The 14,196-nt window shown below is 47.5% G+C and overlaps 1 protein-coding gene and 1 pseudogene across 2 annotated transcripts in view; one reads left to right on the top strand and one right to left on the bottom strand.

Moving 5' to 3' along the window:
• Positions 1 to 3,103: 3,103 nt before the first annotated feature.
• Positions 3,104 to 3,748, top strand: LOC309633988 (ubiquitin-conjugating enzyme E2 R1 pseudogene; annotated as a pseudogene). The gene has a single exon. The product of its transcript is annotated as a ubiquitin-conjugating enzyme E2 R1 pseudogene (transcript).
• A 3,351-nt stretch (positions 3,749 to 7,099) lies between these two features.
• Positions 7,100 to 14,196, bottom strand: part of SEC16B (SEC16 homolog B, endoplasmic reticulum export factor) — a 97,408-nt gene continuing 90,311 nt past the window's right edge. Inside the window, 7 exon segments of the mRNA XM_082362606.1 lie at positions 7,100 to 8,242; positions 8,892 to 8,990; positions 10,069 to 10,148; positions 10,286 to 10,397; positions 10,766 to 10,864; positions 11,043 to 11,195; positions 13,513 to 13,580. Coding sequence (XP_082218732.1) covers positions 8,174 to 8,242; positions 8,892 to 8,990; positions 10,069 to 10,148; positions 10,286 to 10,397; positions 10,766 to 10,864; positions 11,043 to 11,195; positions 13,513 to 13,580 — 680 coding nt within the window. The 3' untranslated portion in view covers positions 7,100 to 8,173.

The raw sequence follows: 14,196 nt of genomic DNA, 5'->3' as shown, positions 1-14,196 counted from the left end.
CACTTTTCATCACAATGTTCCATGATCCCTTTCGTCACAATGCTGCATGCCCCGTCATCACAATGCTCCATGACCCCTGTCATCACAATGCTCCATGACCCCTGTCATCACAATGCTCCATGACCCTTGTTCCTTCAGGCTTCATGCTCACCCTCCTCAGCTTAATGCCACTTTAAACTTTGGCCCGAAAGTTTAAATTTGCTTCCTACCCACTAGCCACAAACTTCACCTTGATCGTAACCAGCAATAGGTGGTATAATTTGAACATATTCCATATTATCCCCCAAATTATATAAATACATGACATCCCTACATTATGAAGGATATCAAGGTAACTAAGTTCTTGGAATATTTTTTTTAAGTACAACAGTTCTCACATTAGGCAGTAATTTCTGTGTTCATGTGTCTGGCTCCCTCACTAGACTTTGAGTATTTTAAGTGTGAAGACCACCTTGTTATGAAAGCAGTGCAATACCTGACACATCATTCAATTAATATTTGATGAATTAATGACAAATAAATGTACATATGTCCAGGGACAATGTAGCCAAAAGCCGAGATTCTGAGGCCAGACTACCTGGGTTCTAATCCCAGCTCCATCCTTACGAGATGTGTGACCTTGGACAAATTGTTTAATCTATCTCTTGAATTTTCAGATTCCTCATCTATAAAACATTGCAATACAACTACACACTTCATAGAATGTATATCACAGCACCTGACACAAAGTAAGTGTTATCAAACGCAAGTCCATGTGCCCGACGCCCAGTGAGGCCAAACAATAGCAAAACGTCAGAGTTTGGAGCAGAGAAAGGTTTATTGCAGGGCCATGCAAGGAGACAGGTGACTCATGCCTTAAAAACCCCGAACTCCCCAAAAGCTTTCAGCAAGCCCTTTTATAGGAAAGGTGAGGGAGGGGCATGATTAGTTGTTGCATACTTCTTGGTGTCAGATTCTTTGTTCTTGAGGTCAGGTCATGGTCAGGTCACGATGTTCCTATAAACCTCCACCAAAATGAACATTATTCTTTGTTCTGACAAGAAAGGGCAAGGTCCCAAGGCTCAACTTTTGCCCTCCGAGGTCCAGGCCTGGCTAAGAGGAGGGGTCCCTGCACAGGCCGGTTACCCTGCCGGGGAGCATTCATCCAGCACCCAGCCTGGGTCCTCCTGCCAGTGCCCAGCCCCGGCTGAGGAGGCAGATCTCAGCTGGTGGCACCCTCAGGGCCAGACCCTGCCCAGCCATCATCACTGAGGAAGCCAGGCTCCCAGGACCCAGCTGGCCCTCAGGCTTTTCTTTTTTCTTTTTTTTTTTTTTAATATTTATGTATTTATTTAGGCTGCGCTGGGTGTTAGTTGTGGCACACGGGATCCTCGTTGTGGCATATGGACTCTTAGTTGCGGCATGCATGCAGGATCTAGTTCCCCGACCAGGGATCAAACCCGGGCCCCCTGCATTGGGAGCACAGAGTCTTACCCACTGGACCACCAGGGAAGTCCCTCAGACTTTTCATTTAAACTGGAAAGAATCATTTGTATAGGATCAATAGGAATATGTGTAGCAAATACCAATCAGGTTAATTCCCAGCTCACAATTGCCCCTCTTAGGGAATAGCGCCAACCACAGAGGTGGACCCAAAGTAATAATGTGCAGTGTCCTTGCAACTTAACCCTGTCCTCTGGCCACCTCCTAGGGGTAGACAACCGATCTAAGCTGGACCAATTTTTGAAACTTAAACAGAGAGACTGAAGCTGGTTGAAGCTGTTACCTTAGTGGCAGTGTCCATATATTCCAGTTGCTGAAGCCTCCGCGGACTGTGACCCATGGAGATGCCACCACCATTAGGTCGCAGAGGTGGGGATGGGGGAGAGGTTCGCTGCTGCTTCCAGGCCTGGGCCTGGCCAGTGGGCGGCCGTGGAGAGGGCTCTAGAGCTCTGCGGGACACAGCCCTCAGCCTGTTCCCGGGCCCCCCAGCTCACCCGCCAGGCCCGAAGCCAGAGGGCCTGGAGGGCCCGAGGGAGAAGGACGCCATCCGCCTCTCACCGCACCGTCTGCCTGGAGAACCACTGCGATGTTAACTGCCGCCCACGTTAACTGCCGCCCACGTTAACTGCCGGCCGCGCTCAGGGTCTCGCGATAACGGTCTGGCTCTAACGGCTGCGCGCTCGCATGGCCCCTATCACATAAGTACTCAATAAATATATTTCTACTGTTACTGCAATTCAGAATGTCTGGTCACCATAGCTACCAAAAGATTCCAAGCATTTAGCTGGTTTAATTCCCAACTTTAGTCAAGAAAACCCCATTTTGTAAGCCTTCATTTCACAAGCTGAGACATGATTTAATGGGCTTACAGAACGTGGAAGAGTTCCAGGCACAGGTGGTGGGAAGCAGCTGTTTTCCCTCTCTGCTGAGGACCAGCTGAGAGTCTTAAAGAGCCACATGAGTGATTTGGGTGGAAAGTACTAGGAATAGCTTCCTAATAATGTGTGAGAGTGTGAAACCCTAGCCTGAAACCTCAGGGGAAGCCATGGAATCCTCTCCTGAGATTCTTTAAAAATGGGATACTTAATCGGCTCTAAGTTGGATAAAGACCAGGAAAACATCTCACATTAAAATAACAAGTTTGCATGGGTCAGTCAAGTCTGAGTTGCACTGCTGTTGACCTAGTTCCTGCAAAGTACCATTACCTGGAGATACAAATAAAAAGGAAGAGAGCATGGGAAGCAGATTCCTCTACTTAGTGAGATTGCAATGAAAACAGTTTAATATGCTCTAAATCCTCATTCAAAATAACTTTAAATCTCATTAAGAAACCATTTCTGAAGGATCTGAATGAATGGTGCCTGGTATAAGTACTTCATGAGAGCAGGCAGTGTTGAAGGCCGTGTTTGAGGCAAACCCAGGTAAGTACCTAATACCCTATTACGTGCAGACCATGCCATATGCAATTTCCAGCTTAAGATGACAAAAACAAGAGGGGAGAGGCGCGGTCAGGGCGGGCGGAGCGCAGGCACGGCCGCGGCCGCGGGGGCGCGGCCGCGGGCGGCGGGGGCGCGGCGCGGGCGGCGGGGGCGCGGCGCGGAGGCTGAGGTGAGCGCCGGGCGGCGGTGCAGAGCTACTGGAGCGCCCGGCGGCTCCGGGTGGTGGTGGCGGCGCAGACGAAGAAGGCGGCCCCGGCCCCGGCCCGTCCCGCGCCCCCACGGCCCCGCGGCCCCAAGCGCCCCCGGTCCCGGGCCCGTCCGCCGCCGCCATGGCCCGGCCGCTGGTGCCCAGCTCGCAGAAGGGGCTGCTTCTGGAGCTCAAGGGGATGCAGGAGGAGCCGGTGGAGGGCTTCCGGGTGACCCTGGTGGACGAGGGCGACCTGTACAATTGGGAGGTGGCCATCTTCGGGCCCCCCAAAACCTACTACGAGGGCGGCTGCTTCAAGGCGCGACTCAAGTTCCCCATTGACTACCCCTACTCTCCGCCGGCCTTTCGCTTCCTGACCAAAATGTGGCACCCCAACATCTACGAGACTGGGGGCGTGTGCATCTCCATCCTCCACACCCCCGTCGATGACCCCCAGAGCGGGGAGCTGCCCTCGGAGCGGTGGAAGCCCACGCAGAACGTCAGGACCATCCTCCTAAGCGTCATCTCCCTCCTCAAAAAAAAAACAAAAACAAAAAACCAAGAGGGGAAAAGGCACTTCCATGCCACTCTCTTGGTTCGGGAAGTGTCAGAGAAACCCCTGTGAGTGGAGAGACCCAAATTACACACCTATTATTCTTTTCAAGGGCAAGAGTGCTTTGCATATTTCCTGTGGGAAGAAAATATTCTGATTTTAGTGAAGAGGTGGATGCAGCCTCTTGCCCTTCTTGGTTGCTCAGAGGAAGAAACCAAAGAGAAAGGAGATTTCTAGGGTAAAGAAAAAAGCTAGCAGAGACTTTGATCCTGAGCAACCTGAAGCTTGAGTTAGGGCTGAAAGAGGAGTAGGTATAGGTGACTGAGGAAGCAAGGCTTGTTTGCAGTTTTATAGCCACATAAGGGGATTAGACAGAAGGCAGGAATGGTGATATGTGATAAAGACACTTAAATGGAATTTAACGGTTTATTCTCTTCCAAATTACTGAACATTAGGTTTAAGTGTTTCCATATAAATATTAAATTATATGTATATAGCAGGATCACAAATTTGCACATTACCACTCAGTTTTTTAAGAAAAATGTAGCTTCTTCATTTCCTATAACTATTCTTCCTCCAAGCTCATACCCCATTGAGGAGTAGGGGCAAAAACAAACTTGCCAATTAACAATATCTCAGTTTCTTCCCTTTTAAACAGTGTCTTTGGGTAATTCCTTTTTTAAAAGAGAGAGAATTCTGTTTATCTCCTGTCCCCAAAATGGCTTACGGTGATGGGAAAGAAGGCCTATGGCTGACACGGTCAGCCTTATGCTTTGCAGGTAGCTGGTCTGGCCCGGCGCTGACCTGGCATCTACAGGGGACAACTGGTCCCTTGTGGCCTTTTGGGACACTGTGCAATCATTGCCTGCAAGAGTCCACGTACACCAGACTGCAGGGAGCTGGAGGCTCTGCCTCAGACCATGGTCAAACCCAAGGCCAAGTTGCTATGGCTCCCAAGCCAAAGCCAGCTTCTCCTTGGCCTGCAGAGGCTTGCAGCCTCTCGGGAGCTGTAGATGAGAAAAGGCCCCAGTGTTCTCAGGCTCCCCGTTCCCAGCAGCATATTTCTAGCACAACCTGTTCTACTTCCCAAGCTTCCACCTTGTAAAGGAGGAACAAAGTATTTTCTTCTTACAGCTGCATTTGCTTTGTTTCACCACAACTGGTTTTAACCTCTAAAGCTCTGAAATAGTCATGACCTTTAGGAAACTCACCACCATCACGATCACTAAAAAAAGCTGATAAACAACTAAGAGCTCTGAGAGACCCCAGTTCATCATACCCTTACTGGGCCCAACTGAGGGCTCTTTCCTGACGAATGAACGACAGGACTTGTTTTAACCAACCATGCTCCATGTTAATGGATGCGTTCTGACTTTGCCAGAGTACAAGCTTCCAATCATGAATTAGCTTAAGTACCATGGCCTCCTCCCTTTCTAGTGCATAAAACCCTCTGATTTTCCCCTCAGAAAATGTGTCCACTGCTGCACATATTACTTCCTTTGCCTGGGAAGTAACTAATCCCAGTACATGCTTTGTTGACACTGTAGTCACTCGTTTTCCATGAATAATCCCAACAGGAGGCAGAAGTGAGGACACAGGCATCTGATGTCTTTACCTTCCTCTTTGGTCCTCACTGTCCTCCTCTAAAGTGCTTATTTTTATAGGGTAGGACTTCCCCTATGTCATTGTTCCTGCGGGCACTAAGCCACATGACCTAACATTGGTGGCAGGTGGGATTCAGGGAGAGAAACTGGCTTAGTCATAAGAACACCTATTGAGAAGTAATTTTAAATTATTCTTCCCATTACACACCTGTATCAAGAAAGAAAAATCTCATACAGATGGCCAACAGGCATATGAAGAGATGCTCAACATCACTAATTATTACAGAAATGCAAATCAAAACAACAATGAGGTACCACCTCACACTGGTCAGAATGCTCATCATTAAAAAGTCTACAAATAACAAATGCTGGAGAGGGTGTGGAGAAAAAGGAACCCTCCTACACTGTTGGTGAGAATGTAAATTGGTACAGCCACTATGTAAAACAGCACGGAGGTTCCTCAAAAAACTAAAAATAGAGTTGCCATATGATCCGTGCAATCCTACTCCTGGGCATACATCCAGAGAAAACCATAATTTGAAAAGATAAATGCACCCCAATATTCAGAGCAGCACTATTTACAATAGTCAAGACATAGAAGCAACCTAAATGTCCATCAACAGATGAACGGATAAAGAAGATGTGGTACATATATACAATGGAATACTACTCAGCCATAAAAAAGAATGAAATAATGCCATTTGCAGCAACATGGATGGACCTAGAGATTATCATAATATGTGAAATAATTCAGAAAGACAAATACCATATATCACGTATATGTGGAATCTAAAATATGATGCAAATGAACTTATTTACAAAACAGAAACAGACTCACAGACATAGAAAATAGACTTGTGGTTGCCAAGGGGGAGGGGGAGTGGGGGAGGCATGGGTTGGGATTAGCAGATGCAACCTATTATACATAGAATGGATAAACAACAAGGTCCTACTGTATAGCACAGGGAACTATATTCAGTATCCTGTGATAAACCATAATGGAACAGAATATTAAAAAAGAATGTATATATGTATAACTGAATCACTTTGCTATACAGTAGGAATTAATCAACTATACTTCAAAAAATAATTTTTTTAAAAAAAGAATGAAAAATCCACAGTTTAATATCATAGGCAACAAGATAAGGCAATTTTACTTATTAGATTATATACTAATAATTTTTTTAAAACACACACATAAAATGCTTAGCATGTACTAGGTACTTTTTTAAGAGCTTGACTCCTTTAATTCTTGCACTGTCCCTATATGGTAGGTACTATTGTAATTATCATCCTCATTTTATAGATGAGGGAACTGCAGCACAAGACAGTTAGACAACCCTGTCCAAGACTACAAGATGAACTGTGGATGAGCCAGGATTCAAGTCTAAACAATTGGGTGCCTATGAAATTCACAAACTACTGGCATTGTACCGCCACTGGGTGTCAGCATACCAAACTGAAGGGGCTGCAGTCTTTTTTAGGGAAAAAGGGAACAGCACTTACTGAGGGCCTTCTAGATGCAAAACACTGGTGCACACATTTCCCAATTTAATCTGAGAGATGAATAAACTTTTTAGAGAACAGAATATGCAATATTTAGTTAACAGAGTAACCAATTTGCATCAGAGGAGCTTTTGTCCATATTTTTTTAACTGAAAAAATAGCGGTAGACTTAGAAGTTAAGAGGACCATTCCCTAGATTCTTCGTTAACAAAGGGCTTTTACCAGCTGTTCGCACCTATCACACAATGAAACCATTATTAGAAAGACTTCAGGGAAGAGACCACTCAGTGTGCTCTCTCCCTCTGCAAAAACCAGCCGGAGACAAGCATCTGCTATAAAATTATCTGGTTTAATCACTATCAACATCAGAACCATATTACATTAAAGTACAAAACCTGTATGTACAATTACACATACAAAAAATGTTCTTTGTGAGGAACAATTTTCAGCAAATCTGACAAACAGCAAGAGTTAACTCCTATTGGGGGTTTGAAAGGAGAAATGGAAATTTCCAAGATGTGCCCCTCCTCCCTCTGGCTCCTCTGACCCTCCGAACATCAATTTGCAAAGGCCCGAGGGAGGAAGGGAGGTATTAACAAACTCAGGCACTCATTCCTCCTCTCTTATGGAAGGAGTGAATTTTTAGGGAACATTTTCCATCCTTTATTACACTGATGTTCCATCCATCTGCATCATTAGGTTCAGTAATTACTATGACAATATGATGCCTACGGCAATCTAACTTGATAGCCAGATGCCAGAATGTGGAAAAATAGGACCAGCTAAGAAAGTGAGAGAAATATAATTAATCTGAACCACAAAAAAAATGTGCACAAAACTAAAACCAAGAGGGAAACTGCCAAAATGTCACCCAAGAGGGAATGATGACGGGAAACAATGATAAGTTTCCGAGATTCAGAACTCTTTTGCTAACTAGAGCCATGAATTGGTCTGTAACTAAGGCTGAGGAAGAAGTCAAAGTTAGTCTAGAATATTGCTCTGAGTGCGTCTCCCCCAATAATTTCCTGCTGCTGAGGCCAGTGGTGTCATCACTGATTCCAGCAGTGGGATTCTTAGGCCCTGACTTTCCCGAGGATCTCAAGCCACATTCTAAGTGCTGCCGTCACAGCATTCTTCTCACCTCCAGTCTGCTGTTATGCCCAGCTTTTCCATCTGATGAAGTCATTTGCACCATCATTCTGAAGCTAATCTTAAGAGATTGAACTGAGCTATGTCCTGGGAGACCCTGTCCCCTTGCGTTCTCTATGCCCCATGGAGGCAACAGGCTAGCACAACCCTCTTGGGGGCCCCGATGTGGCAAAGGGGCTGGGAGATTAAGAAACGAGAACACCATAAAAGTTGTGCTTCAGGGAGACCAGCCTGGGATGGTTGGTCCTTCTCATCATGGCTGGGTTGGATAGCGGCGCTGAGCTAGGCGATTTGGCCGGTTCAGGCTGGTAGCCATGGAGAGCTGGAAAAGAACAAGCATGGCACTAGATTATAGCCCCAAGCATGACTCCGACCAGGGCTGACTGGCTGTATTGAGCTTGGGCACCCTGAGGGTCTAGAAACCCTTCTGCTGTATTTGGCTTCCCATGGTGGTGTTCTCATTATTCGTTTTCACCCAACACCTTCACCTCTTAAATAAGGAGAAAGAAATTCAATTTTATATAGAAGGGAGGCCAGTAATACATCAGAACAAGCGGTCTGCCCCAGATCATGCAGAAGCAGGGAGTTTAGCTTCAATCAAACTTTGCAATGATCCCCTCACCCCCAGGACACAGCCCTGGTGCAACCACACCATTGACACCAACACCAATTGTCTCTCCTGAGTCTCAAGACTTACGAAAGGTCAAGTGCAATATTAATAATAGTGACATTGACTGAGCATTTTCTGAGTGCCAGGCCCTTCACATACATGCTCCGGTTTAATCCTCACAACTATCCGCTGAGGTAGCTACTACTAACCCCATTTTACAGATGCAGAAACTGAGACTTAGAGAGGTTAGTCATTGCTCAAGAACTCAGGCACAGTAAGTTGTTATAAGTAAGTTATAAATCTGGGTCTCCTTAATCCAGAACCCATGCTCCTAACCCCCTCTCCCTCAGGGCCTCCTTACCTGGGGGATCTGGGATGGGTTGTAGAGAGGGACAGCCCCTTTCAAGGGGGGTGGGGGAAGCAGAACACCAGGGTTGAAGTAGAGCCCAGAGGAAACATCCTGTGATGGAAAATAATGGAAAATCCTCTTAGTCACCACTTCCCAGATTCCAGAACATCAAGGGCTTCCCTGAGCATCAACTTTGGTCAAGAGATGCAGACGTGATAGAGCTCAGGGAATCTTGAGCAAACAAACGTGGTTCAAGTGGGCACAGCCAACCCCTGGGTCTAGGGTGGCATTGCAGAGCCTCGGGTGCTGCTGCATGAAAAGAAAAGGCCATAATAAATGTATTAATAGCATCATAAAAAGTAACCTCCTATTCTTTGAAAGATCTAAAATACTACAAGAGTGCTGTAACCAGGCCACAAGAAATAAAAATGTTTTCCTAGCAATCGGCATGAAATCCATACTGGTGTGGACAATTCATCAAGAGTTTATCACAGCCCTTGCCAAGGATACTGGTGAACTCTGGCTCCTACTGGGACAGGGAAAGAGGTCGTTCTCTTTTTTTTGCACATGCCGCACGGCATGCAGGATCTTAGTTCCCCAACCAGGGATTGAACCCACGACCCCTGCAGTGGAAGCACACAGTCTTAACCACTGGACTGCCAGGGAAGTCCCAAGGCCGTTCTCTAGACATCACCTAAAGAAGCAGTTATGGGCTAACTCCTGTTCCCCCCAAACTTCATATGTTGAAGTCCTAACCCCAGCACCTCAGAATGTATTTGGAGACAGGGTCTTTAAAAAGGTGATTAAGGTAACATGAAGTCATCAGAGTGGCCCTAACCCATTATGATTGGTGTTCTTATAAGAAGAGAAAATTTGGACATAGACACACACTGAGGTAAGACCATGTAAAGACTCAGGGAGAAGATGGCCAGCTACAAGCCAAGGAGAGAAGCTGAGGGAGAAACCCACGCTGCCGACACCTTCATCTCAGATCTCCAGCCTCCAGAACCGGGAGGAAATAAGTTTCTGGTGTTTAAATGGCACAGTCTCTGATACCTCGTTCTGGCAGCCCTAGCAAACTAATACAGAAGCTTTCTCCATATCCTCCACGAGTCAGGCCCTCACAGGGCGACACCTCCAGCCCACATGAAAGTTCAGTCCGCACACAGACGCCTGGTGGGCGGCTCACCTCAGGTCCCGACAAGCCTCCACTCCCCGTGCCCTCGGCTCTCCCGGCCCCGGACGCTGATCCTCGGGCTTCACTCCCGCCTAGGAAGCAATGAGTCAGGGGTGTTCCCGCTGCTCGGGACAGAGGAGTCCCCACGCCCAGAAGGCAACCCCCACTCCCCCCCCGGGGAGCGCAGAGAGGACCACAGGCAGCCCAGAGGACATGAGGTTGGTGGTACCTGTGTCCCTGGAGGAGGCGCCGGCATCCGGCAGAGGCTGGGGAGCTGGGGGCGGCGACGGCGAGAGGCCCGGGCTGGGCTGGGGAGGAGAAGATGCTCGGGGGTCTTCCTGCTTAGTGCAGAAAGGAAGGTAGCCCTGACGGTTAACAAACCGATGCTGCCTGCTTGTATTCCTGCAGGGCCCACATGGCGGCCTCCTGCCTCAACCAGATGCTGGCTTTCTCTCCCCCAAGTTCCATTTTCTTTAGGCCGCTCCTCTGCTCAATGATCCAAATTACTCCTGGCCCTCGAAGGTTAAAATTCTTCATCCTGACTTTTAAGGCCTTTCATCATCTGCCTTTCCCCTCACTGGACCAATTTGTTTCCCACGATCTTCCATCACTAAACCTGTTTCACCCGGACCAGGGTAGAGATGCCAGCTCCAGACCCTCCTAGGGCCCCTAGAAGGGGGAGCTTCCACGCCCTCCCTGCCGAGGTTACCTCAGAGTCAGGACTGTCAGATGCGTCTTTGTCTCCAGGGGGGGGCGCGTCTCTGGCGGGCTTCGGGCGAAACCAGCTGAGCCAGCCAAACCCCGAGCTCTGGAGGGAGGAAGGCGAGTTCTGTGGCCTGCAGGGTCGCTTCTCCCTCTGAATATGAGATTAGCCAGCCGCCCCACCCCCCACCTGTGATGGTGGTGAGACAGGAGGGGCAGGGACACCACCGAAGCCCAGATTCCCAGCTCTGCTCCGCCCTCTGGGAAGAGAAGAATCCCTCTACCTTTGTACTCTCCTTCGCGTCTCCGAGCTTTTCTCTCTGGGCGGTGGTTTCGGAAGACTTCTTATCTGCCTCATCGGAGGACTCCTCCTCATCCTCCTTGACTGATACAGTGGAACTCTCAGAAATATTTCGTGCTCTGGAAATCAGTGGCACCTGGGATTAAAGAAAACAGAAGTAACATTTTTATAGCACTTGACAGGTTGCAAAGGCACATTTGCACGTACTCCCTCACCTGACCTGCTCAGTAAAGCAGTGGGGAGAGCCCGTGATCCGCAACAAGAGAAGCCACCGCATTGAGAAGCCCGCGCACCGCAATGAAGAGTAGCCCCCGCTCGCCGCAACCAGAGAAAGCCCGAGCGCAGCAACGAAAACCCAACTCAGCAAAAATAAATACATTTATTAAAAAAGAAAGGTTAAGCAACCTAAGGTCACATAGCTAGTAAATGGCAGAGCAAGGATTTAAACTTAAGCAGTCTGACTCTCCTTCTAGGAATTTCTCCTATTTGAACAAATTTGAGGAATAGACAAGGGCTTATATACTAGAATGCCCATCATTGTGTTTTACATATGAGGGGAAGAGAAGGGAGGAGTAGCGAGAAAGAGTAGGAAAGAAAGGAGACACACTTGAAGTGTTTAACAATGGGGAGAAGATGAATTAAAATCTGAGCTCCTTCCAGGGCCTACCAGGCCCTCCATAACCCAGTCTCTCTCTGCCTCTCTGGTCTTGCTTCTTAGCCCTCTCCCCTGTTGCTCCCCACTTTCTAGGTACAGTGATTCCATGCTCTTCCTCGATTGCACCAAGTCAGTCCCATTATAGGCCCTTTGCTCTCCCTATTCCCTCTGCCTGGAACACTTGTTCCCTGAATACTCACCTGGCTTCCGTCCACCCTCCATGCTGACCTCAGAGATGCCTTCCCTTCCACTCCATGTAAAGTAACATCCCTCATGCACACAGTGGTTTATTTGCAGTCACCTCCACGGAACAGAAGCCCCATGAGGGCAGGCTTTGTCTGCTTCCCTGTGTACCCCCAACCCCTGTAACAGTGCCAGGTATGTTGTAGGAACTCAGTATTTGTGAATGAATAAATGCATGAGTGATGGTATTTCCATACAATGGATTTTATCACACCAATATTAAAAATCCTATTTAGGAATGACATGGAAAATCTCAATTTTATAGTATTAAATAAATAGAAAATAAAGTTTCACCTACATATGTTCTTAACCATTTAAAAACACATGTGTGTATGTATACACATTTATATACACACATATATACATAGACAGGTCTCCCCCACTTTTTGAAAGTTTGCATTATGCCACTTGGCTTTTACCAAAGACCTACATTAGTACCTGTTTTCCCTAACCAAAAAAAAGTCCAAAGAGGATTTTTGCTTTTACAAAAAAAGGCAAAAAGTGAAAAAAAGCGTTCAGCGTTTGTTTTGTAGGAGCCGTTATAGAGGCAGAGCGTACCCCAAGCAGTGAGAGTGGCCTGCCAAGCTCCTTCCCGGAAACTACGCTCAGCATCTCCGCATCAAGATGCCATAGCTTTGACCTGTGTCTGTGAGCACCTGTGCTTCCTTTCGATTTATTCTGTGCATTGTTAGCAAGATGTGTACTGAGGTAACTGCTTCTTCCCTTCATGCCATTTAGACTTACGAAAGGTTTCATGGAAAGGCTCTATGTTCGGATAGCAGGAGAAACCCGTATATAGAAAAACTTTTAGAAGGAAATAATGAAAATATTTGACTATGGGCTTCTGAGTGATGTCTGTTTGACTCTTTATATGACACTTTTTCTTTATTTTTCAAGTTTTCTATAACAATAATGTACTAATTTTTCAGTTAGAAAAAAAAAAAAAAAAAAAGTAAAGCATAAAAGTCGGAAGCCTTGCAGCCCGGTTACGACTTGAGGAAGTTCACCTCCAGCTAGGCAAAGGTAGACAACGTCTTAGGTTTGGGACCAGCAATGCCTGCTGTTGGAGGGAAGGGATTCATTCATCCAACAGCTGGCTGGATGATTACTTAGACGTGGTTCCCTCCAAGACCTGACGGCACACCTGGGCAGAAGAGATTCAGCTGCGGTAGGTCCTTCTTGGAAATAAAGCAAGGTAAAAATTAAAAGAAAGGAAGAAATATCAAGAGTCTTCCATGGTGGGGCAGAGCACAGCAAGTGTTCGGTGCAACAGTAAGAAGAGGGCATCAAAGGCAGCGGATGTGTGAGTCCAAAGCTACACTCAGCCCTGCCGGCCCTGCCCCCATGGATACAGGTTGGCAGGACTGAACATGAACCGAACAAGCCTCCTCTCCACCTCTCAGGATCTGGTGTAGAAAGAAACAAGGTGAAACATGGAAGAGAGGGCTGGTGCAAGGCACAGGAAGGCATCTGTGAGTGGCTGAGAAACCGTGTCAACTGAAGGAAACCCGCAGCTCAGAGTGGGCACCGCATCTACTGGGCTCTGTCCTCTCACCTGCGGTTTGGAAACAACCTTCTGCCCATCAGGATGCTGGAAGGTTTCTGGAGACACTGTGTTCTCTCCTATGGCACAAAACACAACAGAAATCGTGATGTGAAGTGGGGCCTTTCCCATCTATCCTGAAGAAGGGTAGTGGGGGACACAGTTGGCTTTCCTAATTGCAAAGCAGCTGGAGCTCTGAGCTCATAGCCCCAAGTGCATCACAGTAAATGCAAAGTCCATTTGCACAAGCCTCTGAATTCCAGCCACCCCAGGACATGCTGCTCACCCAACCTTCACCCCGAACCAGGGTCATTCCTCAGGAACCCCGGAAATCAGGGCCACATCAAGCTGGATCGCAGGGATCCTCCCTGACCTTCCCCTCCATGTGAGTCTCCCATCTTGGACAGGACCTTGTCTTAGAAGGTCTAAGATCTGATCCTTCTGCGTGGTCTCCCGCACTTCCCTGGCATCACTCTGCAATGCTCACCCATACTCGGCCCCTGTTGTCCAAGGCCTGAGGGAAGAAGACAGAAGCACGAGCCTCTGCCCACGGTCCCTGACACTGATGACTTCAGAAAGAGGACTTGGCCTAAACTACAGCTCCAGGCACAGGTGGCATTTTCTTGCCTTCTCCAGCCGAGATCCTAGAAACTACAGAATCCAAGGGGATGGCAAGAGTGGCTGCAGTTGGCTGTG

This window comes from Balaenoptera borealis, assembly GCF_965194805.1.
Source record: "Balaenoptera borealis genome assembly, chromosome: 1".
Lineage (NCBI taxonomy): Eukaryota > Metazoa > Chordata > Mammalia > Artiodactyla > Balaenopteridae > Balaenoptera > Balaenoptera borealis.
This window is presented reverse-complemented; position numbering and strand designations above follow the sequence as displayed.